We start from the raw sequence: 18,348 nt of genomic DNA on the forward strand, positions 1-18,348 counted from the left end.
ATGTGCTCTGCACACAGTACTATGTGCCAAGCACTGTTCTAAGCACTGGGGGAAATACAAGATGATCAGGTTGTCCCACGTGGGGCTCACAATCTTAATCCCCGTTTTACAGATGAGGTAACTGAGGCCCAGAGAAGTTAAGTGACTTGCCCAAAATCACACAGCAGACAAGTGGCAGAGCCGGGATTAGAACCCATGACTTTCTGACCCCCAGGCCCAATCTCTATCCACTATGCCATGCTCCCCAAAGCTGTGCTTAAGAATGTTGAATGCTACAGGAACACACCTGCCCCTCGGAGTTCTCCTATTATTATTATTGCCTTTTTAATTTTTTAAATTGTATTTGTTAAGCGCTTACTATGGGCCAAGCACTGTACTAAGTGCTAGGGTAGATTAAAGCTAATCAATTTGGTCACAGTCCACATCCTTTATGGGGTGCAGAGTCCTAATCCCCATTTTACAGATGGGCTAACTGAGGCACAGAGAAATGAAGTGACTTGCCCACGGTCATACAGCAGACAAGTGGATGAGCTGGGGTTGGAACCCAGCTCCTTCTGACTCCCATTTATTCCATCCAATAGGCCATGCTGCTTCCTCTCTGGGCTTGGGGCAGGGTTGGTGCGGCCGAAGGGGAGTGGAGGGGAAAATGTCCTGCCCAAAGGCAGTGGAAAGAATGAGGTAATAAAAATAATAATAAGTGTGGTATTTGTTAAGCGCTTACTATGTGCCAGGCCCTGTATTAAGCGCTGGGAGGGGTTGCAAGCAAATCGGTTGTACACAGTCCCTGTCCCATGTGGGGCTCACAGTCTCAATCCCCGTTTTACAGATGAGGGAACTGAGGCCCAGAGAAGTGAAGTGACTTGCCCAGGGTCATACAGCAGACAAATGGCAGAGCTGAGACTATTAATTCATTCATTCATTCAATCATATTTATTGAGCGCTTACTGTGTGCAGAGCACTGTACTAAGCACTTGGGAAGTACAAGTTGGCAACATATAGAGACGGTCCCTACCCAACAGCGGGCTCACAGTCTAGAAGGGGGAGACAGACAACAAAACAAAACATATTAACAAAATAAAATAAATAGAATAAATATGTACAAATAAAATAAATAAATAGAGTAATAAATATGTACAAACATATATACGTATACATAGCCCACTGTTGGGTAGGGACTGTCTCTATATGTTGCCAACTTGTACTTCCCAAGCGCTTAGTACAGTGCTCTGCACACAGTAAGTGCTCAATAAATACGATTGATGTTGATACGTATACATATATAGACTAAAATCCATGACCTTCTCACTCCCAGGCCTGTGTTCTATCCACTACATTATGCTGCTTCCTGAGATAATAATAATGATGGTATTTGTTAAGCGCTTACTATGTGCAAAGCACTGATCTAAGCGCTGAGATGACCTCAAAAGAGTCAAACCATCCCCATAGTCTCTGCAATTCTGGGCCCAGGGTCGGGACCTGATAGCTGATTGCGGTTCAGGTCTAGTTGGGGATCGGCTGAATGGGGGACACCCCCAAAGCCAGCGGCCTGGGTCGCCATCATCATCAATCGTATTTATTGAGCGCTTACTGTGTGCAGAGCACTGTACTAAGCGCTTGGGAAGTACAAGTTGGCAATATATAGAGACGGTCCCTACCCAACAGTGGGCTCACAGTCTAAAAACCCCTTCTGGTTTGGGTGGGGACCAGATCTGGACAAGGCTGCGGTAGCCACCAACTCTCCGTGGCCCCCGGACAAACCACTCTTCCTGTCCGGGCCCGGCTACCATCCACGGGCCCGGGGTTCGAGGCCGGCTTACTCTCCGAACCCCGTTAGGATGGTCGCCCCTGCTCCGACGCCCTTGGGCACCCTCTCTGGGCCTCCATGGGTCCAGGGGCCAGTGAATCACGAGCCGTTCTGGCCACACTCTTGGGGGGCCTGGAGAGCGCCCGGCCGGCCCCGCAGCCCCAAGGCGGAACCCGTGACAAAAGGGAACACCACTGGACTCTCCCAATCACTTAGTACAGTGTTCTGCACACAGTAAGTGCTCAATAAATACCACTGAACGAATGAATTCACCCGTGCCTCCTGCCTATCATCAATCATCATCAGTCGTATTTATTGAGCGCTTACTATGTGCAGAGCACTGTACTAAGCACTTGGGAAGTACAAATTGGCAACATATAGGGACAGTCCCTACCCAACAGTGGGCTCACAGTCTAAAAGGGGGAGGCAGAGAACAAAACTAAAGATACTAACAAAATAAAATAGAATAGATATGTACAAGTAAAATAAATAAATAAATAAATAGAGTAATAAATATGTACAAACATATATACACATATATAGGTGCTGTGGGGAAGGGAAGGAGGTAAGATGGGGGGATGGAGGGGGAGAGGAAGGAAGGGGCTCAGTCTGGGAAGGCCTCCTGGAGGAGGTGAGCTCTCAGTAGGGGCTTGAAGGGAGGAAGAGAGCTAGCTTGGCGGATGGGCAGAGGGAGGGCATTCCAGGCCCGGGGGAGGACGTGGGCCGGGGGTCGATGGCGGGACAGGCGAGAACGAGGTACGGTGAGGAGATTATCTATTATTGATTTTATTTCAATGTCTGTCTCTCCCACCGGATTTACAGCTCTGTGAGGGCTGAGATCGTAACTACTGCCTCTATTAATAATAATAATAATAATAATGGCATTTATTAAGCACTTACTATATGCAAAGCACTGTTCTAAGCACTGGGGTGGTTACATGGTGATCAGGTTGTCCCACGGGGGGGGCTCACAGTCTTCATCCCCATTTTACAGATGAGGGAACTGAGGCGCAGAGAAGTGAAGTGACTTGCCCAAAGTCACACAGCTGACAAGTAGCGGAGCCCGGGTTTGAACCCACGACCTCTGACTCCAAAGCCCGGGCTCTTTCCACTGAGCCATGAACTCTTCCAAGTGCTAAGCGCTTAGTACAGTGCTCTAATCGCTTAGTACAGTGCTCTGCATCCAGTAAGTGCTCAGTGAATATGATCGAATGAGTGAAGCGCTTAGTACAGTGCTCTGCACACAGTAAGTGCTCAATAAATACGATTGAATGAATGAATGAATGGATACCCAGGAAGATGCATGGCTTAGTGGATAGAGCCTGGGACTAGACGTCTGAAGGTCATGGATTCTAATCCCAGTTCTGTCACTTGTCTGCTGTGTGTCCTTGGGCAAGTCGCTTTACTTCTCTGTGCCTCAGTTACCTCATCTGTAAAATGGTGATTAAAACAGTGAGGCCCATACGGGATGGAGACTTTGTCCAACCTGATTTGCTTGTTTCCACTTTGGCGCTTAATACCGTAATTATAATCATCATGATGGATGGGTGGATTGATTGGTTACTGACTTAGGTGGGCTAACATTGTGGTGGTGTTCTCTGGGCTCTGGTGGTGTAGACAGCCAGGCCCAGGAGGGCTCCAATGATGGATGGCTTAACAAATACCGTAATTATAATCATCATGATGGATGGATGGATTGATTGGTTATTGACTTAGGTGAGCTAACATTGTGGTGGTGTTCTCTGGGCTCTGGTGGTGTAGACAGCCAGGCCCAGGAGGCCTCCAGGGCTGAGTTTGGGCCTCAGGGCTGGAGTCGGGCTGGGGGTGACCACGGGGAGGTTAGTGCGTTCCCATGGGTTGGACTCTGGGACCCCAGCGGACCCCTTCCTCCCCTCCGAGATGCCCCCAGCTCCTGGTTCTGGAGACCCCCAGGGGGAAAGGGCCCAGGAATGGAGGAGAAGGGGGGAGAAGCCCTAGAATCCCTCTCCCCCATGACAGCCATGAGGTCCCCGGGGAAGATCTTCTTTCGCAGGTTCTTTTCCTGCCCTCTAAGTTTCTGAAGCTGGAGAAAAAGAAACTTGGCTGAGCTCCAGGGGATGGGTATGGGGGCGTGGAGCATGCATCCGGATGTCAGCAGCCCCCATCCCTCCGTGGGTCGGTCCCTCCCTCCCTTCCTCCCGCCCGGCCCGGGCCCCGCTTAGTAGCCTCCACGGGCCCCGACCATGAACAGCTCTGGCCTGCCGTCCGTCAGCCCCTACGTCGCCTCTGCCGTCCCCTCCTTCTCACCCCAGTGCGGGTTGCTGCGGGAGGAACACGAGATCGCTGTACTGAGCGACGGGCGCAGGCCCGACCCCCAGGGGACCACTGTCATCAACGTCCAGACCTTCAACCCCCCGCCCCCCGACTACCTGACCTGGTCCCTCTTCAACACGCTCTACATGAACTTCTGCTGCCTCGGCTTCATCGCCCTCATCTTCTCCGTGAAGGTGGGACCCCCGACCCCCAACTGTGGGTGGGGCGGGTGGGCGCAGGGCAGCGGGAGATGGAGTTTGTGGGTGGGTGAGACCCGGGAGTGAGTATGCGCGTGTGCACACACATCTGGTAGTCCTTGAGTTGCACAAAGATGCGGGTCCGTAGGCGAGGGGACAAGTGGGTGAGTCCCGGGACTGAATGAGCAAGCGTGCGAGAGTGTGCACCTGGGTGAGACCCACAAATAATAATAATGACGGCATTTATTAAGCACTTACTATGTGCAGAGCACTCTTCTAAGCTCTGGGGAGGTAACAAGGCGATCAGGTTGTCCCACAGGGGGCTCACAGTCTTCATCCCCATTTTCCAGAGGAGGTCACTGAGGCCCAGAGAAGTGAAGTGACTGGCCCAAAGTCACACAGCTGACAAATGGATTCGAACTCACTACCTCTGACTCCAAAACCCGGGCTCTTTCCACTGAGCCATGCTGCTGTGTCTGTCTGTGTGCGTGTGTGTGAGTCCATCAGTGAGTGCGTAGGTGTGTGATTCCTTGAGTGAGTGTAGGTGTGTGTGGAGCAAAGTGTGCGGTTGTGTGACTACGTGTGCTGGGGCGGCTGGGGCTTGGACAGGTCGGACGCTGAGCATGTCTAGGGCGGCCAGGAGAGGAAGGGTGGGGTGGGGTGTATGTGTGTTTGTGTGTGTGCGTGTGTGTTTGCCCGAAGACACACTTTCATTCATTCATTCATTCAATCATATTTATTGAGCGCTTACTGTGTGCAGAGCACTGTCCTAAGCGCTTGGGAAGTACAAGTTGGCAACATATAGAGACGGTCCCCACCCAACACACTTCCTGCACACAGGCTTGTGTGTTTGCAGAAGTCACCACCCGAAAGTGCGCACCTTCGGGCGAGTGTGTGTGTGTTTATGTGTGAGTGATGCACACGGTGATGCACACTAGACTGTGAGCCCGTTGTTGGGTTGGGACCGTCTCTCTATGTCGCCAACTTGGACTTCCCAAGCGCTTAGTCCAGTGCTCTGCACACGGTAAGCGCTCAATAAATACGATTGAATGAATGAATGAATGAATGATGCTGTAGCACTCACTCGTTCTCCTCCTGGTCCCAGCTGGTGCCGGGGGTGGGGGTGGGGTTGTGTGTGTGCGCGTGCGTGTGTGTGTGTGTGTGTGTGTGTGTGTGTGTGTGTGTGTGTGTGTGTGTGTGTGTGATGCTCTAGAGTTCAGCTTGCTTCTTGGGCATCTCAGCTGGTCCCGGAAGGCCCTGTGGTGGTGGTGGTGGGGAGACTCATGAGGGGAGGGTGGGGATGGGGATGGGCTTAGTCGGGTTGTTCTGCAGCTTGTGCCCAAGGGCCCCATTTAATATTATTATTATTATTATTAATAATACTGTTAATATTAAATACTATTAAATACTATTATTAATAATAGTATTTGTTAAGCGCAGTGTGGCCCAGTGGAAAGAGCCCAGGCCCTGGAGTCAGAGCTCAGGGGTTCAAATCCCAGCTCCACCAATTGTCAGCTGTGTGACTTTGGGCAAGTCACTTCACTTCTCCGGGCCTCAGTTCCCTCATCTGTAAAATGGGGATGAAGACTTTGAGCCCCCCGTGGGACAACCTCATCACCTTGTAACCTCCCCAGCGCGTAGAACACATAGTAAGCACTTAATAAATGCCATTATTATTATTATTATTATTATGTGCCTAGCACTGTTCTAAGCACCGGGGTAGATACAAGGTAATCAGGTTGTCCTACGTGGAGCTCACAGTCTTCATCCCCATTTTACAGATGAGGGAACTGAGGCCCGGAGAAATGAAGTGGCTCGCCTAAGGATGCACAGCTGACAAGTGGCGGAGCTGGGATTAGAAGGAGCGTGGCTCAGTGGAAAGAACCCGGGCTATGGAGTCAGAGGTCATGGGTTCCAATCCCGGCTCCACTGTGTGACTTTGGGCACGTCACTTCACTTCTCCGGGCCTCAGTTCTCTCACCTGTAAAATGGGGACGAAGCCTGTGAGCCCCACATCAATCAATCGTATTTATTGAGCGCTTACTATGTGCAGAGCACTGTACTAAGCACTTGGGAAGTACAAGTTGGCAACATATAGAGACAGTCCCTACCCAACAGTGGGCTCACACAACCTGATTACCTTGTACCCCCCGGCGCTTAGAACAGTGCTTTGCACATAGTAAGTGATTAATAAATGCCATTATTATTATTATTAGAACTTTGTCCTCCGACTCCCAAGGCCAGGCTCTTGCCACTAAGCCACGCTGCCTCTCCATAACCGGTTATTTTAGCGAATGCTGGTGGGGGGGAAGGGAGGAAGGGGAGAAGACCACCAAGCCAACAACCAGCCAAGCCAACAACCGGCGGACAGGTGTCGGAGCCGGGATTCAATCCTGGGGCCTTCTGACTCCAACGTCCGCTCTCTATCCATTAGACTATAGTTACTATTCTATTTATTTTATGACTTGTACATATTTACTATTCTATTTATTTTATTTTGTCAGTATGTTTTGTTTTGTCGTCTGTCTCCCCCTTCTAGACCGTGAGCCCGTTGTTGGTTAGGGATGTCTCTATATGTTGCCAACTTGTACTTCCTAAGCGCTTAGTCCAGTGCTCTGCACACAGTAAGTGCTCAATAAATACGATTGAATGAATGAATGAATGAATGAATGTACGCCCACCCAGGGCTCTGTCCCCTGCTCCCGGTCAGGAGGGATGTCCATCCTACAGTTCACCGGGGCCCCTCTCTGTCTGTGCATCTTTCTGTCACTTGTGTCTGCGGTGTCCTTGTGTCCGACTGTCCCGTCTGCTCCCGTTGTTGGGTAGGGATCTTTTAGACTGTGAGCCCACTGTTGGGTAGGGACCGTCTCTATATGTTGCCAATTTGTACTTCCCAAGCGCTTAGTACAGTGCTCTGCACATAGTAAGCGCTCAATAAATACGATTGATGATGATAGGGACCGTCTCTATATGCTGCCGATTTGTACTTCCCAAGCACTTGGTACAGTGCTCTGCACACAGAAAGCGCTCAATAAATACGACTGGATGAATATGTCTGCGTTGTGTCCATCCGTTAGAGAAGCAGCGTGGCTCAGTGGAAAGAGCACGGGCTTTGGAGTCAGAGGTCATGAGTTCAAATCCAGGCTCCGCCAAATGTCAGCTGTGTGACTCTGGGCAAGCCACTTAATCAATCAATCAATCAATCGTATTTATTGAGCGCTTACTGTGTGCAGAGCACTGTACTAAGCGCTTGGGAAGTACAAGCTGGCAACATATAGAGACAGCTCCTACCCAACAGTGGGCTCACAGTCTAAAAGGGGGAGACAGAGAACAAAACCAAACATACTAACAAAATAGAATAGATATGTACAAGCAAAATAAATAAATAAATAAATAGAGTAATAAATATGTACAAACATATATACATATATACAGGTGCTGTGGGGAAGAGAAGAAGGTAAGATGGGGGGGATGGAGCCTCAGTTTCCCTCATCTGTAAAATGGGGATGAAGACTGTGAGCCCCCCAGGGGACAACCTGATCACCTTGTAACCTCCCCAGCGCTTCGAACAGCGCTTTGCACATAGTAAGTGCTTAATAAATGCCATTGTTATTATTATTATTATCTGTGTCTGTCCACCCGTCTTTCCGACCGCCTCTCTGACCGTTTCTGACCGATAGCCTCCGACTGTCCGTCCCCCAGGCGAGAGACCACAAAGTCCTCGGAGACGTGAGCGGGGCTCACAGCTACGCCGCCACATCCAGATGCCTGAACATCACAGCCCTGGTCCTCAGCCTGACCTTCATCATCCTCGTCGTCGTGCTCCTGGTCACCGGGGTCCTGGCTTCCTTACACATGGTGTCCCAATCCCTGCGGATGAATAGGGATTAGACCCCGGGAGAGCCCCCTCCACCCTGGCCTTCCCTTTCCGCAACGGCCCCGCTCCGCTTCCCAACACCAGCCTGAACTCCGCTGACCGACACCCCAGAAGAAGAGTTTGGGAAGGAGAGCCTAGTGACCCCCTCGTCCCCCCGGTGCCGTCCTGACTGCCGTGACCATGGACATGGTGGGTGGGTGGGTTCGGCGACCATAATAAACTGACCGTAATAAACGGTCCTTTTTTCCACCAGTCTCGGCCTTCACTTCTGCCCCTCCTGTAAGGCCTGGCTCAGGAACCAGGGAGAGAAGGGCGAGCAACCTCCGGGCTAATCCGGTAGTCACGCAATAATAATAATTTCAGGATTTGTTAATCAATCAATCAATCGTATTTATTGAGCATTACTGTGTGCAGAGCACTGTACTAAGCGCTTGGGAAGTACAAGTTGGCAACATATAGAGACAGTCCCTATAATAATAATAATGGCATTTATTAAGCACTTACTATGTGCAAAGCACTGTTCTAAGCGCTGGGGAGGTTACAGAGTGATCAGGCGGTCCCACGGGGGGCTCACAGTCTTAAGCCCCATTTTGCAGATGAGGTAACTGAGGCCCAGAGAAGTTAGGTGACTTGCTCAAAGTCACACAGCTGACAAGTGGCAGAGCCGGGATTTGAACCCCTAACCTCTGACTCCAAAGCCCGGGCTCTTTCCACTGAGCCACGCTGCTTCCCCATTAATAATAGTGATGGCATTTATTAAGCGCTTACTATGTGCAAAGCACTGTTCTAAGCGCCGGGGAGGTTACAAGGTGATCAGGTTGTCCCACGTGGGGCTCAAAGTCTCAATCCCCATTTTACAGATGAGGTAACTGAGGCACAGAGAAGCTAAGTGACTCGCCCAAAGTCATGCAGCTGACAATTGGCGGAGCTGGGGTTTGAACCCATGACCTCTGACTCCAAAGCCTGGGCTCTTCTCCACTGAGCCACGCTGCTTCTCTATCATCATCATCATCATCAATTGTATTTATTGAGCGCTTACTATGTGCAGAGCACTGTACTAAGCGCTTGGGAAGTACAAATTGGCAACACATAGAGACAGTCCCTACCCAACAGTGGGCTGACAGTCTAAAAGTTAAGCATTTACTCTGTGCAAAGCACTATTCTAGGCGCTGGGGAGGATACAAGAAGCAGCTGAGAAGCAGCCTGTATCCTCCCCAGCACTTAGAACAGTGCTTTGCACATAGTAAGTGCTTAACAAATGCCATTATTATTATTATACAAGGTGATCAGGTTGTCCCATTTGGGGCTCACAATCTCAATCCCCGTTTTACAGATGAGGAAACCGAGGCCCAGAGAAGTGAAGTGACTTGCCCAAAGTCACACAGCTTAGACTGTGAGCCCACTGTTGGGTAGGGACTGTCTCTATATGTTGCCAACTTGTACTTCCCAAGCGCTTAGTACAGTGCTCTGCACACAGTAAGCGCTCAATAAATACGATTGATGATGATGATGATGATGACGACAAGCGGCAGAGCCGGGATTTGAACCCATGACCTCTGACTCCTAAGCCCGTGCTTTTTCCACTGAGCCATGCTGCTTCGTAACAAGATGGAGTGTAGGTCATAAGCACTGTACTAAGCGTTGGGCTAGATACAAGAAGCAGCTTGGCGAAGCAGTGTGGCCTGGTGTAGTGGCTAGAGCATGGGTTTGGGAATCAAAAGGTCATGGGTTCTAATCCTGGCTCTGCCACTTGTCTGCTCTGTGACCTTGGGCAAATCACTTAACTTCTCTGAGCCTCAGTTACCTCATCTAGAAAATGGGGATTGAGACTGTGAGCCCCACGTGGAACAGGGACTGTGTCCAACCTGATTTGCTTGTATCCACCCCAGTGCATAGTACAGTGCCCGGCATGTAGTAAGCACTTAACAAGCACCACAATTATTATTATTATTATTAGTGGATGGACCACAGGCCTGAGAGTCAGGACCTGGGTTCTAATCCCAGCTCCGCCACTTGTCTGCTGTTTGGTCCTGGGCAAGTCACTTCACTTCTCTGGGCGTCAGTTACCTCACCTGTAAAATGGGGATTAATGGGGACAGAGGCTGTGGCCAATCTGATTACCTTGTATTTACCAATTGCCAGCTGTGTGACCTTGGGCAAGTCACTTAACTTCTCTGTGCCTCAGTTACCTCATCTGTAAAAGTGAGCCCCCAGTAGGGCAACCTGATCACCTTGTATCCCCCCAGAACTTAGAACAGTTCTTTGCACATAGTAAGCACTTAATAAATGTCATTATTATTATTATTATTATTATTATTATTACCCCAGCACTTAGTACAGTGTCTGGCACATAGTAAGCACGTAACAAGTACCACAGTTATAATTATTATTATTTTACAAGACCATCATAGTCTAAGTTGCCGACTTGCACTTCCTAAGCGCTTAGTACAGTGCTCTGCACACAGTAAGTGCTCAAATTCCCTCTTCTGTAAAATGGGGATTAAGACTGTGAGCCCCCCGTGGGACAACCTGATCTCCTTGTAACCTCCTCAGCGCTTAGAACAGTGCTTTGCACATAGTAAGCGCTTAATAAGTGCCATCACTATTATTATTAATAATAAATATGATTGAATGAATGAACAAGTAGAAGGAAGTAGTAATAATGATAATAACTGTGGTACTTGTTAAAAGCTTAACTGCTGAACTAAACACTGAAGTAATAACGATGGGATTTATTAAGCGCTCACTATGTGTTGAGCACTGTTCTAAACCCCAGGGTAGATACAAGCTAATCAGGTTGGACAGAATCCGTGCTCCACGTGGGACTCACAGTCTTCATCCCCATTTTACAGATGAGATCACTGAGGCACAGAGAAGTGAAGTGACTTGCCCAAGGTCACACAGCAGACAAGAGGCGGAGTTGGGATTAGAACCCAGGTCTTTCCAACTCCCAGACCCGTGCTCTATCCCCTAGGCCACACTGCTCCATACAAGATAAGATAATCAGGTCTCACAGGAGCCTCCCATTCAAAGTAGGAGGGAGATAAGGTATTGCATCTCCATTTTACGGAGGAGGAAACTGAGGCACAAAGAAGTTCAGTTATTTGCCCAAGGTCACACGGCATTTAAGTGATGGAGCTGGGAGAATAATAATAATAATGATGGCATTTATTAAGCGCTTACTATGTGCAAAGCACTGTTCTAAGCGCTGAGCACTGGGAGAAGCACCCAGGTCCTCTGAAGATCCCAGGCCAGCGCTCTTTCCAATAGACCACTCATCATCATCAGTCGTATTTATTGAGCGCTTACTGTGTGCAGAGCACTGTACTAAGCACTTGGGAAGTACAAATTGGCACTGATCTGCAATAGGATTTCATTCATTCAAACGTATTTACTGAGCGCTTATTGTTGTAATGACCCTCCCAAGTATTTAGTACAGGGCTGTCCACACAGTAAGCCCTCAGTAAATACGACTGAATTGAATGAATAGGATTTAATTCCCAACTTCCAGATGAGGAAACTGAGGACGGAGAAGTTAAATGACTTGCCCAACAGACAAGGGATGGAGCCGGAATTGGAACCCGGATCCTGGAACACTCAGGCTCATGCTCCTTCCATTAGGTCACAGGTAATCCGGGACGGCTTCCTGGAGGTGGTGGCAGTGGGGGCAGAGGAGACATAATAATAATAATAATAATAATAATAATAATAATAATAATAATAATAATAATGGCATTTGTTTAACGCTTACTTGTTAAACGGAGAAGCAGCGTGGCTCAGTGGAAAGAGCACGGGCTTTGGAGTCAGAGGTCATGGGTTCAAATCCCGCCTCCACCACATGTCTGCTGTGTGACCTTGGGCAAGTCACTTCACTTCTCTGTGCCTCAGTTACCTCACCTGTAAAATGGGGATTAAGACTGTGAGCCCCACGTGGGACAACCTGATCACCTTGTATCCACCCCAGCGCTTAGAACAGTGCTCTGCACATAGTAAGTGCTTAATAAATGCCATCATTATTATTATTACTATGTGCAGAGCACTGTTCTAAGCGCTGGGGGGATATAAGGTGATCAGGTTGGCCCACGTGGGGTTTACAGTGTTAATCCCCATTTTGCAGATGAGGGAATTGAGGCTTAGAGAAGTGAAGTGACTTACCCAAGGTCACACAGCAGACATGTGGCAGAGCCGGGATTACAACCCGTGACCTCTGACTCCCAAGCCTGTGCTCTTTCCACTGAGCCACGCTTCTTGGAGAAAGGGGACAAGACTTGAGAACTCCTCACCCTGGGCTTCGAGGCTGTCCATCCATCACCTCGCCCCCTCCTACCTCACCTCCCTTCTGTCCTTCTCCAGCCCAGCCCGCACCCTCCGCTCCGCTGCCGCTAATCTCCTCACCGTTAGGCCACGTTCTCGCCTGTCCCGCCATCGACCCCCGGCCCATGTCCTCCCCTGGTCCTGGAATGCCCCCAATCCCTCTGCCCATCCACCAAGCTCGCTCTCTTCCTCCCTTCAAGGCCCTACTGAGAGCTCACCTCCTCCAGGAGGCCTTCCCAGACTGAGCCCCTTCCTTCCTCTCCCCCTCGTCCCCCTCTCCATCCCCCCATCTTACCTCCTTCCCTTCCCTACAGCACCTGTATATATGTACATATGTTTGTACATATTTATTCCTCTATTTATTTTACTTGTACATATCTATTCTATTTATTTTATTTTGTTAGTATGTTTGGTTTTGTTCTCTGTCTCCCCCTTTTAGACTATGAGCCCACTGTTGGGTAGGGACTGTCTCTATATGTTGCCAATTTGTACTTCCCAAGCGCTTATTACAGTGCTCTGCACATAGTAAGCATTCAATAAATATGATTGATGATGATGATGATGATGAGGGAGGTCTGAGGGGGACAGGCTGCCTTCTCCGCCTCCTCCTCCATTTTCCCACCTCCCTCCTCCCTTCTCTTTCCTCCTCCCTCCCTCCTTCCTCCTGTGAATCCCTCTCTCTTTCCCTCCATTCCCATCTCTGCTTTTCTCCCCTTTCACTGCACCTCAATCTCCTCTGACTCACCGCCAATCCCTTGCCCGCGTCCTTCTTCTGGCCATAAGCACTCTCCCCCTTCATATTATAATAATAATATTAATAATAATTAGGGTATTAAGCGCTTATTCTGTGCCAGCACTGTACTAAGCGCTGGGGTGGATACAAGCAAATCTGGTTGGACACGGTCCCTGTCCCATGTGGGGCTCACAGTCTCCATCCCCATTTTGTAGATGAGGGAACTGAGGCCCAGAGAAGTGAAGTGATCTGTCCTAGGTCATACAGCAGACGAGTGGCGGAGCCAGGATTAGAATTCATGACCTTCTGGCTTCCAATCAATCAATCAATCAATCAATCAATCGTATTTATTGAGCGCTTACTGTGTGCAGAGCACTGTACTAAGCGCTTGGGAAGTACAAGTTGGCAACACATAGAGACAGTCCCTACCCAACAGTGGGCTCACAGTCTAAAAGGGGGAGACAGAGAACAAAACCAAACATACTAACAAAATAAAATAAATAGAATAGATATGTTCAAGTAAAATAAATAAATAAATAGAGTAATATTTCCAGGCCAGGGCTCTAGCCATTAGGAGACCCTGGTTCTTCTCCCCCCCCATCCCCCCCGCCTTACCTCCTTCCCCTCCCCAAAGCACCTGTATATATGTATATACGTTTGTACGTATTTATTATTCTATGTTATTTATACGTATTTATTCTATTTATTTTATTTTGTTAAAACGTTTTGTTTTGTTTGTCTCCCCTTTCTAGACTGTGAGCCCGCTGTTGGGTAGGGACCGTCTCTAGATGCTGCAGACCCTGGTTCTTCTCCCCCTCCCCATTCCCCCCGCCTTACCTCCTTCCCCTCCCCACAGCACCTGTATATATGTATATATGTTTGTACGGATTTATTACTCTACTTATTTATTTTATTTGTACATATTTATTCTATTTATTTTATTTTGTTAACATGTTCTGTTTTGTTCTCTGTCTCCCCCTTCTAGACTGTGAGCCCGCTGTTGGGTAGGGACCGTCTCTAGATGTTGCCAACTTGGACTTCCCAAGTGCTTAGTACAGTGCTCTGCACACAGTAAGTGCTCAATAAATACGATTGAATGAATGAATAAATGCGATTGAATGGATGAATGAATGATGATGCGATTCCCAGCCCCATCCTAGTTCATTCCCATTTCCCATCCCGTGCTCCCTGAGGTTCAGATGGTGAGAGGAGGGCTCTTGTCTGCCCACTGGGCCCAGGGCAGTGCCCTGGGGTGGAAGGTGGGTCGAGGAGATGCCCACCGAGGCCGGTGTCTCCCACCCTGGGCGTGGGGGTCCCACCCAAGCCCTGGGTCTGGGGCTGCAGAGAAAAATGGGACCGTCCCCGTTGGTTGAGTCTCCGGGAGAACCGAGACAGAAGCCTCTGACCCCTTCAAACCCCATTGCTCTGGCCCAGTGGAGACCAGGAGGCAGTCAATAGGTCATGGGTTCTAATCCCGGCTCTGCCACTTGTCTGCTGTGTGACCTAGGGCAAGTCACTTCACTTCTCTGAGCCTCAGTGACCTCATCTGGAAAATGGGGATTGAGACTGTTGAGCCCCACAGGAGATAGGGACTGTATTCATTCATTCATTCAATCGTATTGATTGAGCGCTTACCGTGCGCAGAGCACTGGACTAAGCGCTTGGGAAGTACGAGTCGGCAACATATAGAGGCGGTCCCGACCCAACAGCGGGCTCACAGTTGGAGTCAGAGTTCATGGGTTCGAATCCCTGCTCCGCCAGTTGTCAGCTGTGTGACTTTGGGCAAGTCACTTCACTTCTCTGGGCCTCAGTTACCTCATCTGTAAAATGGGGATTAAGATTGTGAGCCCCCCATGGGACAACCTGATCACCTTGTAACCTCCCCAGTGCTTAGAACAGTGCTTTGCACATAGTAAGCACTTAATAAATGCCATTATTATTATTATTATTATTACAAGGGAGAGACAGATAACAAAACCCTTCTAGACTGGGAGGCCTTCCCAGACTGAGCCCCTTCCTTCCTCTCCCCCTCGTCCCCCTCTCCATCCCCCCCATCTTACCTCCTTCCCTTCCCCACAGCACCTGTATATATGTATATATGGTTGTACATATTTATTACTCTATTTATTTATTTATTTATTTTACTTGTACATATCTATCCTATTTATTTTATTTTGTTAGTCTGGTTTTGTTCTCTGTCTCCCCCTTTTAGACTGTTAGCCCACTGTTGGGTAGGGACTGTCTCTATATGTTGCCAATTTGTACTTCCCAAGCGCTTAGTACAGTGCTCTGCACATAGTAAGCGCTCAATAAATACGATTGATGATGATGATAGACTGTGAGCCCGTTGTTGGGTAGGGACTGTCCCTATGTGTTGCCAACTTGTACTTCCCAAGCGCTTAGTACAGTGCTCTGCACACAGTAAGTGCTCAATAAATACGATTGATGATGATGATGATGATGATGATGATGATGATGATTACAAGGGGGAGACAGACAGCAAAACCCTTCTAGACTGTGAGCCCGTTGTTGGGTAGGGACCATCTCTATATGTTGCCGACTTGTACTTCCCAGGTGCTTAGTACAGTGCTCTGTGCCAAGTATGCGCTCAATCAATACGATTGAATGAATGAATGTAAAACAAAACATGTATCCAACTCGATTTGCTGATATCAACCCGAGTGCTTAGTACAGTGCCTGACACAGAGAAGGCACTTAACAAATACCACAATTATTATTATCCTCAAGGTTTTTGGGGTCGAGATCAGAGACCCGAAGTGGGACAGGGTCAGGGTCCGGGGCGACGGGCAGGTGGCTGGGCCTAAGGGGTGTCCCGGCCGGAATTTCGGGACACATTCATTCATTCATGCATTCAGTTGTATTTATTGAGTGCCTACTGTGTGCAGAGCACTGTACTAAGCGCTTGGAAAGCACAATAGTAAGCGCTTAACGAGAACCACAATTATATAATAATAATTATAATAATCCCAGCTCCTCCACAAGTCAGCTGTATGACCTCGGGCAAGTCACTTCACAAGTTGTTGCCAACTTGTACTTCCCAAGCGTTTAGTACAGTGCTCTGAACACAGTAAGCGCTCAATAAATATGATTGATTGATTGATTGATTCTGGGCTTCAGTTCCCTCATCTATAAAACAAGGATTAAGACAGGGAGCCCATGGGTCCAATCTCTACATGTCTACATGTTTTGTTTTGTTGTCCATCTCCCCCCCTTCTAGACTGTGAGCCCACTGTTGGGTAGGGACCGTCTCTATATGTTGCCGACTTGTACTTCCCAAGCGCTTAGTACAGTGCTCTGCACACAGTAAGCGCTCAATAAATATGATTGATTGATTGATTGATTTTGGGCTTCAGTTCCCTCATCTATAAAACAAGGATTAAGACAGGGAGCCCATGGGTCCAATCTCTATATGTCTACATGTTTTGTTTTGTTGTCCATCTCCCCACCTTCTAGACTGTGAGCCCACTGTTGGTTAGGGACCGTCTCTATATGTTGCCGACTTGTACTTCCCAAGCGTTTAGTACAGTGCTCTGCACACAGTAAGCGCTCAATAAATGTGATTGATTGATTGATTGATTCTGGGCTTCAGTTCCCTCATCTATAAAACAAGGATTAAGACCGGGAGCCCGTGGGTCCAATCTCTACATGTCTACATGTTTTGTTTTGTTGTCCATCTCCCCACCTTCTAGACTGTGAGCCCACTGTTGGTTAGGGACCGTCTCTATATGTTGCCGACTTGTACTTCCCAAGCGTTTAGTACAGTGCTCTGCACACAGTAAGCGCTCAATAAATGTGATTGATTGATTGATTGATTCTGGGCTTCAGTTCCCTCATCTATAAAACAAGGATTAAGACAGGGAGCCCATGGGTCCAATCTCTACATGTCTACATGTTTTGTTTTGTTGTCCATCTCCCCCACTTCTAGACTGTGAGCCCACTGTTGGGTAGGGACCGTCTCTATATGTTGCCGACTTGTACTTCCCAAGCGCTTAGTACAGTGCTCTGCACACAGTAAGCGCTCAATAAATATGATTGATTGATTGATTGATTCTGGGCTTCAGTTCCCTCATCTATAAAACAAGGATTAAGACCGGGAGCCCGTGGGTCCAATCTCTACATGTCTACATGTTTTGTTTTGTTGTCCATCTCCCCACCTTCTAGACTGTGAGCCCACTGTTGGTTAGGGACCGTCTCTATATGTTGCCGACTTGTACTTCCCAAGCGTTTAGTACAGTGCTCTGCACACAGTAAGCGCTCAATAAATATGATTGATTGATTGATTGATTCTGGGCTTCAGTTCCCTCATCTATAAAACAAGGATTAAGACAGGGAGCCCATGGGTCCAATATCTACATGTCTACATGTTTTGTTTTGTTGTCCATCTCCCCACCTTCTAGACTGCGAGCCCACTGTTGGTTAGGGACCGTCTCTGTATGTTGCCGACTTGTACTTCCCAAGCGTTTAGTACAGTGCTCTGCACACAGTAAGCGCTCAATAAATATGATTGATTGATTGATTGATTCTGGGCTTCAGTTCCCTCATCTATAAAACAAGGATTAAGACAGGGAGCCCATGGGTCCAATCTCTACATGTCTACATGTTTTGTTTTGTTGTCCATCTCCCCCACTTCTAGACTGTGAGCCCACTGTTGGGTAGGGACCGTCTCTATATGTTGCCAACTTGTACTTCCCAAGCGCTTAGTCCAGTGCTCTGCACACAGTAAGCGCTCAATAAATATGATTGATTGATTGATTGATTCTGGGCTTCAGTTCCCTCATCTATAAAACAAGGATTAAGACAGGGAGCCCATGGGTCCAATCTCTATATGTCTACATGTTTTGTTTTGTTGTCCATCTCCCCCCCTTCTAGACTGTGAGCCCACTGTTGGGTAGGGACCGTCTCTACATGTTGCCAACTTGTACTTCCCAAGCGCTTAGTCCAGTGCTCTGCACACAGTAAGCGCTCAATAAATACTATTGATTGATTGACTGTGAGCCCATTGTTGGGTAGGGACCGACTCTAGATGTTGCCGACTTGGACTTCCCAAGCGCTTAGTCCAGTGCTCTGCACACAGTAAGCGCTCAATAAATACGATTGATTGATTGACTGT

General features: G+C 48.4%; 1 protein-coding gene across 1 annotated transcript; it reads left to right on the forward strand.

Annotated features, from left to right (window-relative positions):
- The first annotated feature begins 4,006 nt into the window (after window positions 1–4,006).
- LOC119943815 (interferon-induced transmembrane protein 1-like) lies at window positions 4,007–8,422 on the forward strand. The gene is made up of 2 exons (XM_038764985.1): window positions 4,007–4,290; window positions 7,996–8,422. The coding sequence occupies exons 1-2, from the start codon at window positions 4,027–4,029 to the stop codon at window positions 8,182–8,184; spliced, it is 453 nt and encodes a 150-aa protein (XP_038620913.1). The 5' UTR covers window positions 4,007–4,026; the 3' UTR covers window positions 8,185–8,422.
- Window positions 8,423–18,348: the final 9,926 nt, after the last annotated feature.

Source organism: Tachyglossus aculeatus, chromosome 22 (assembly GCF_015852505.1).
Source record: "Tachyglossus aculeatus isolate mTacAcu1 chromosome 22, mTacAcu1.pri, whole genome shotgun sequence".
Classification (NCBI taxonomy): domain Eukaryota; kingdom Metazoa; phylum Chordata; class Mammalia; order Monotremata; family Tachyglossidae; genus Tachyglossus; species Tachyglossus aculeatus.

Coding starts and splice junctions, on each gene's coding strand:
- LOC119943815 (XM_038764985.1), top strand. CDS start 4,027: ATGAACAGCTCTGGCCTGCCGTCCGTCAGCCCCTACGTCGCCTCTGCC. Junction 4,291..7,995: donor CCCTCATCTTCTCCGTGAAG/GTGGGACCCCCG, acceptor TCCGTCCCCCAG/GCGAGAGACCACAAAGTCCT.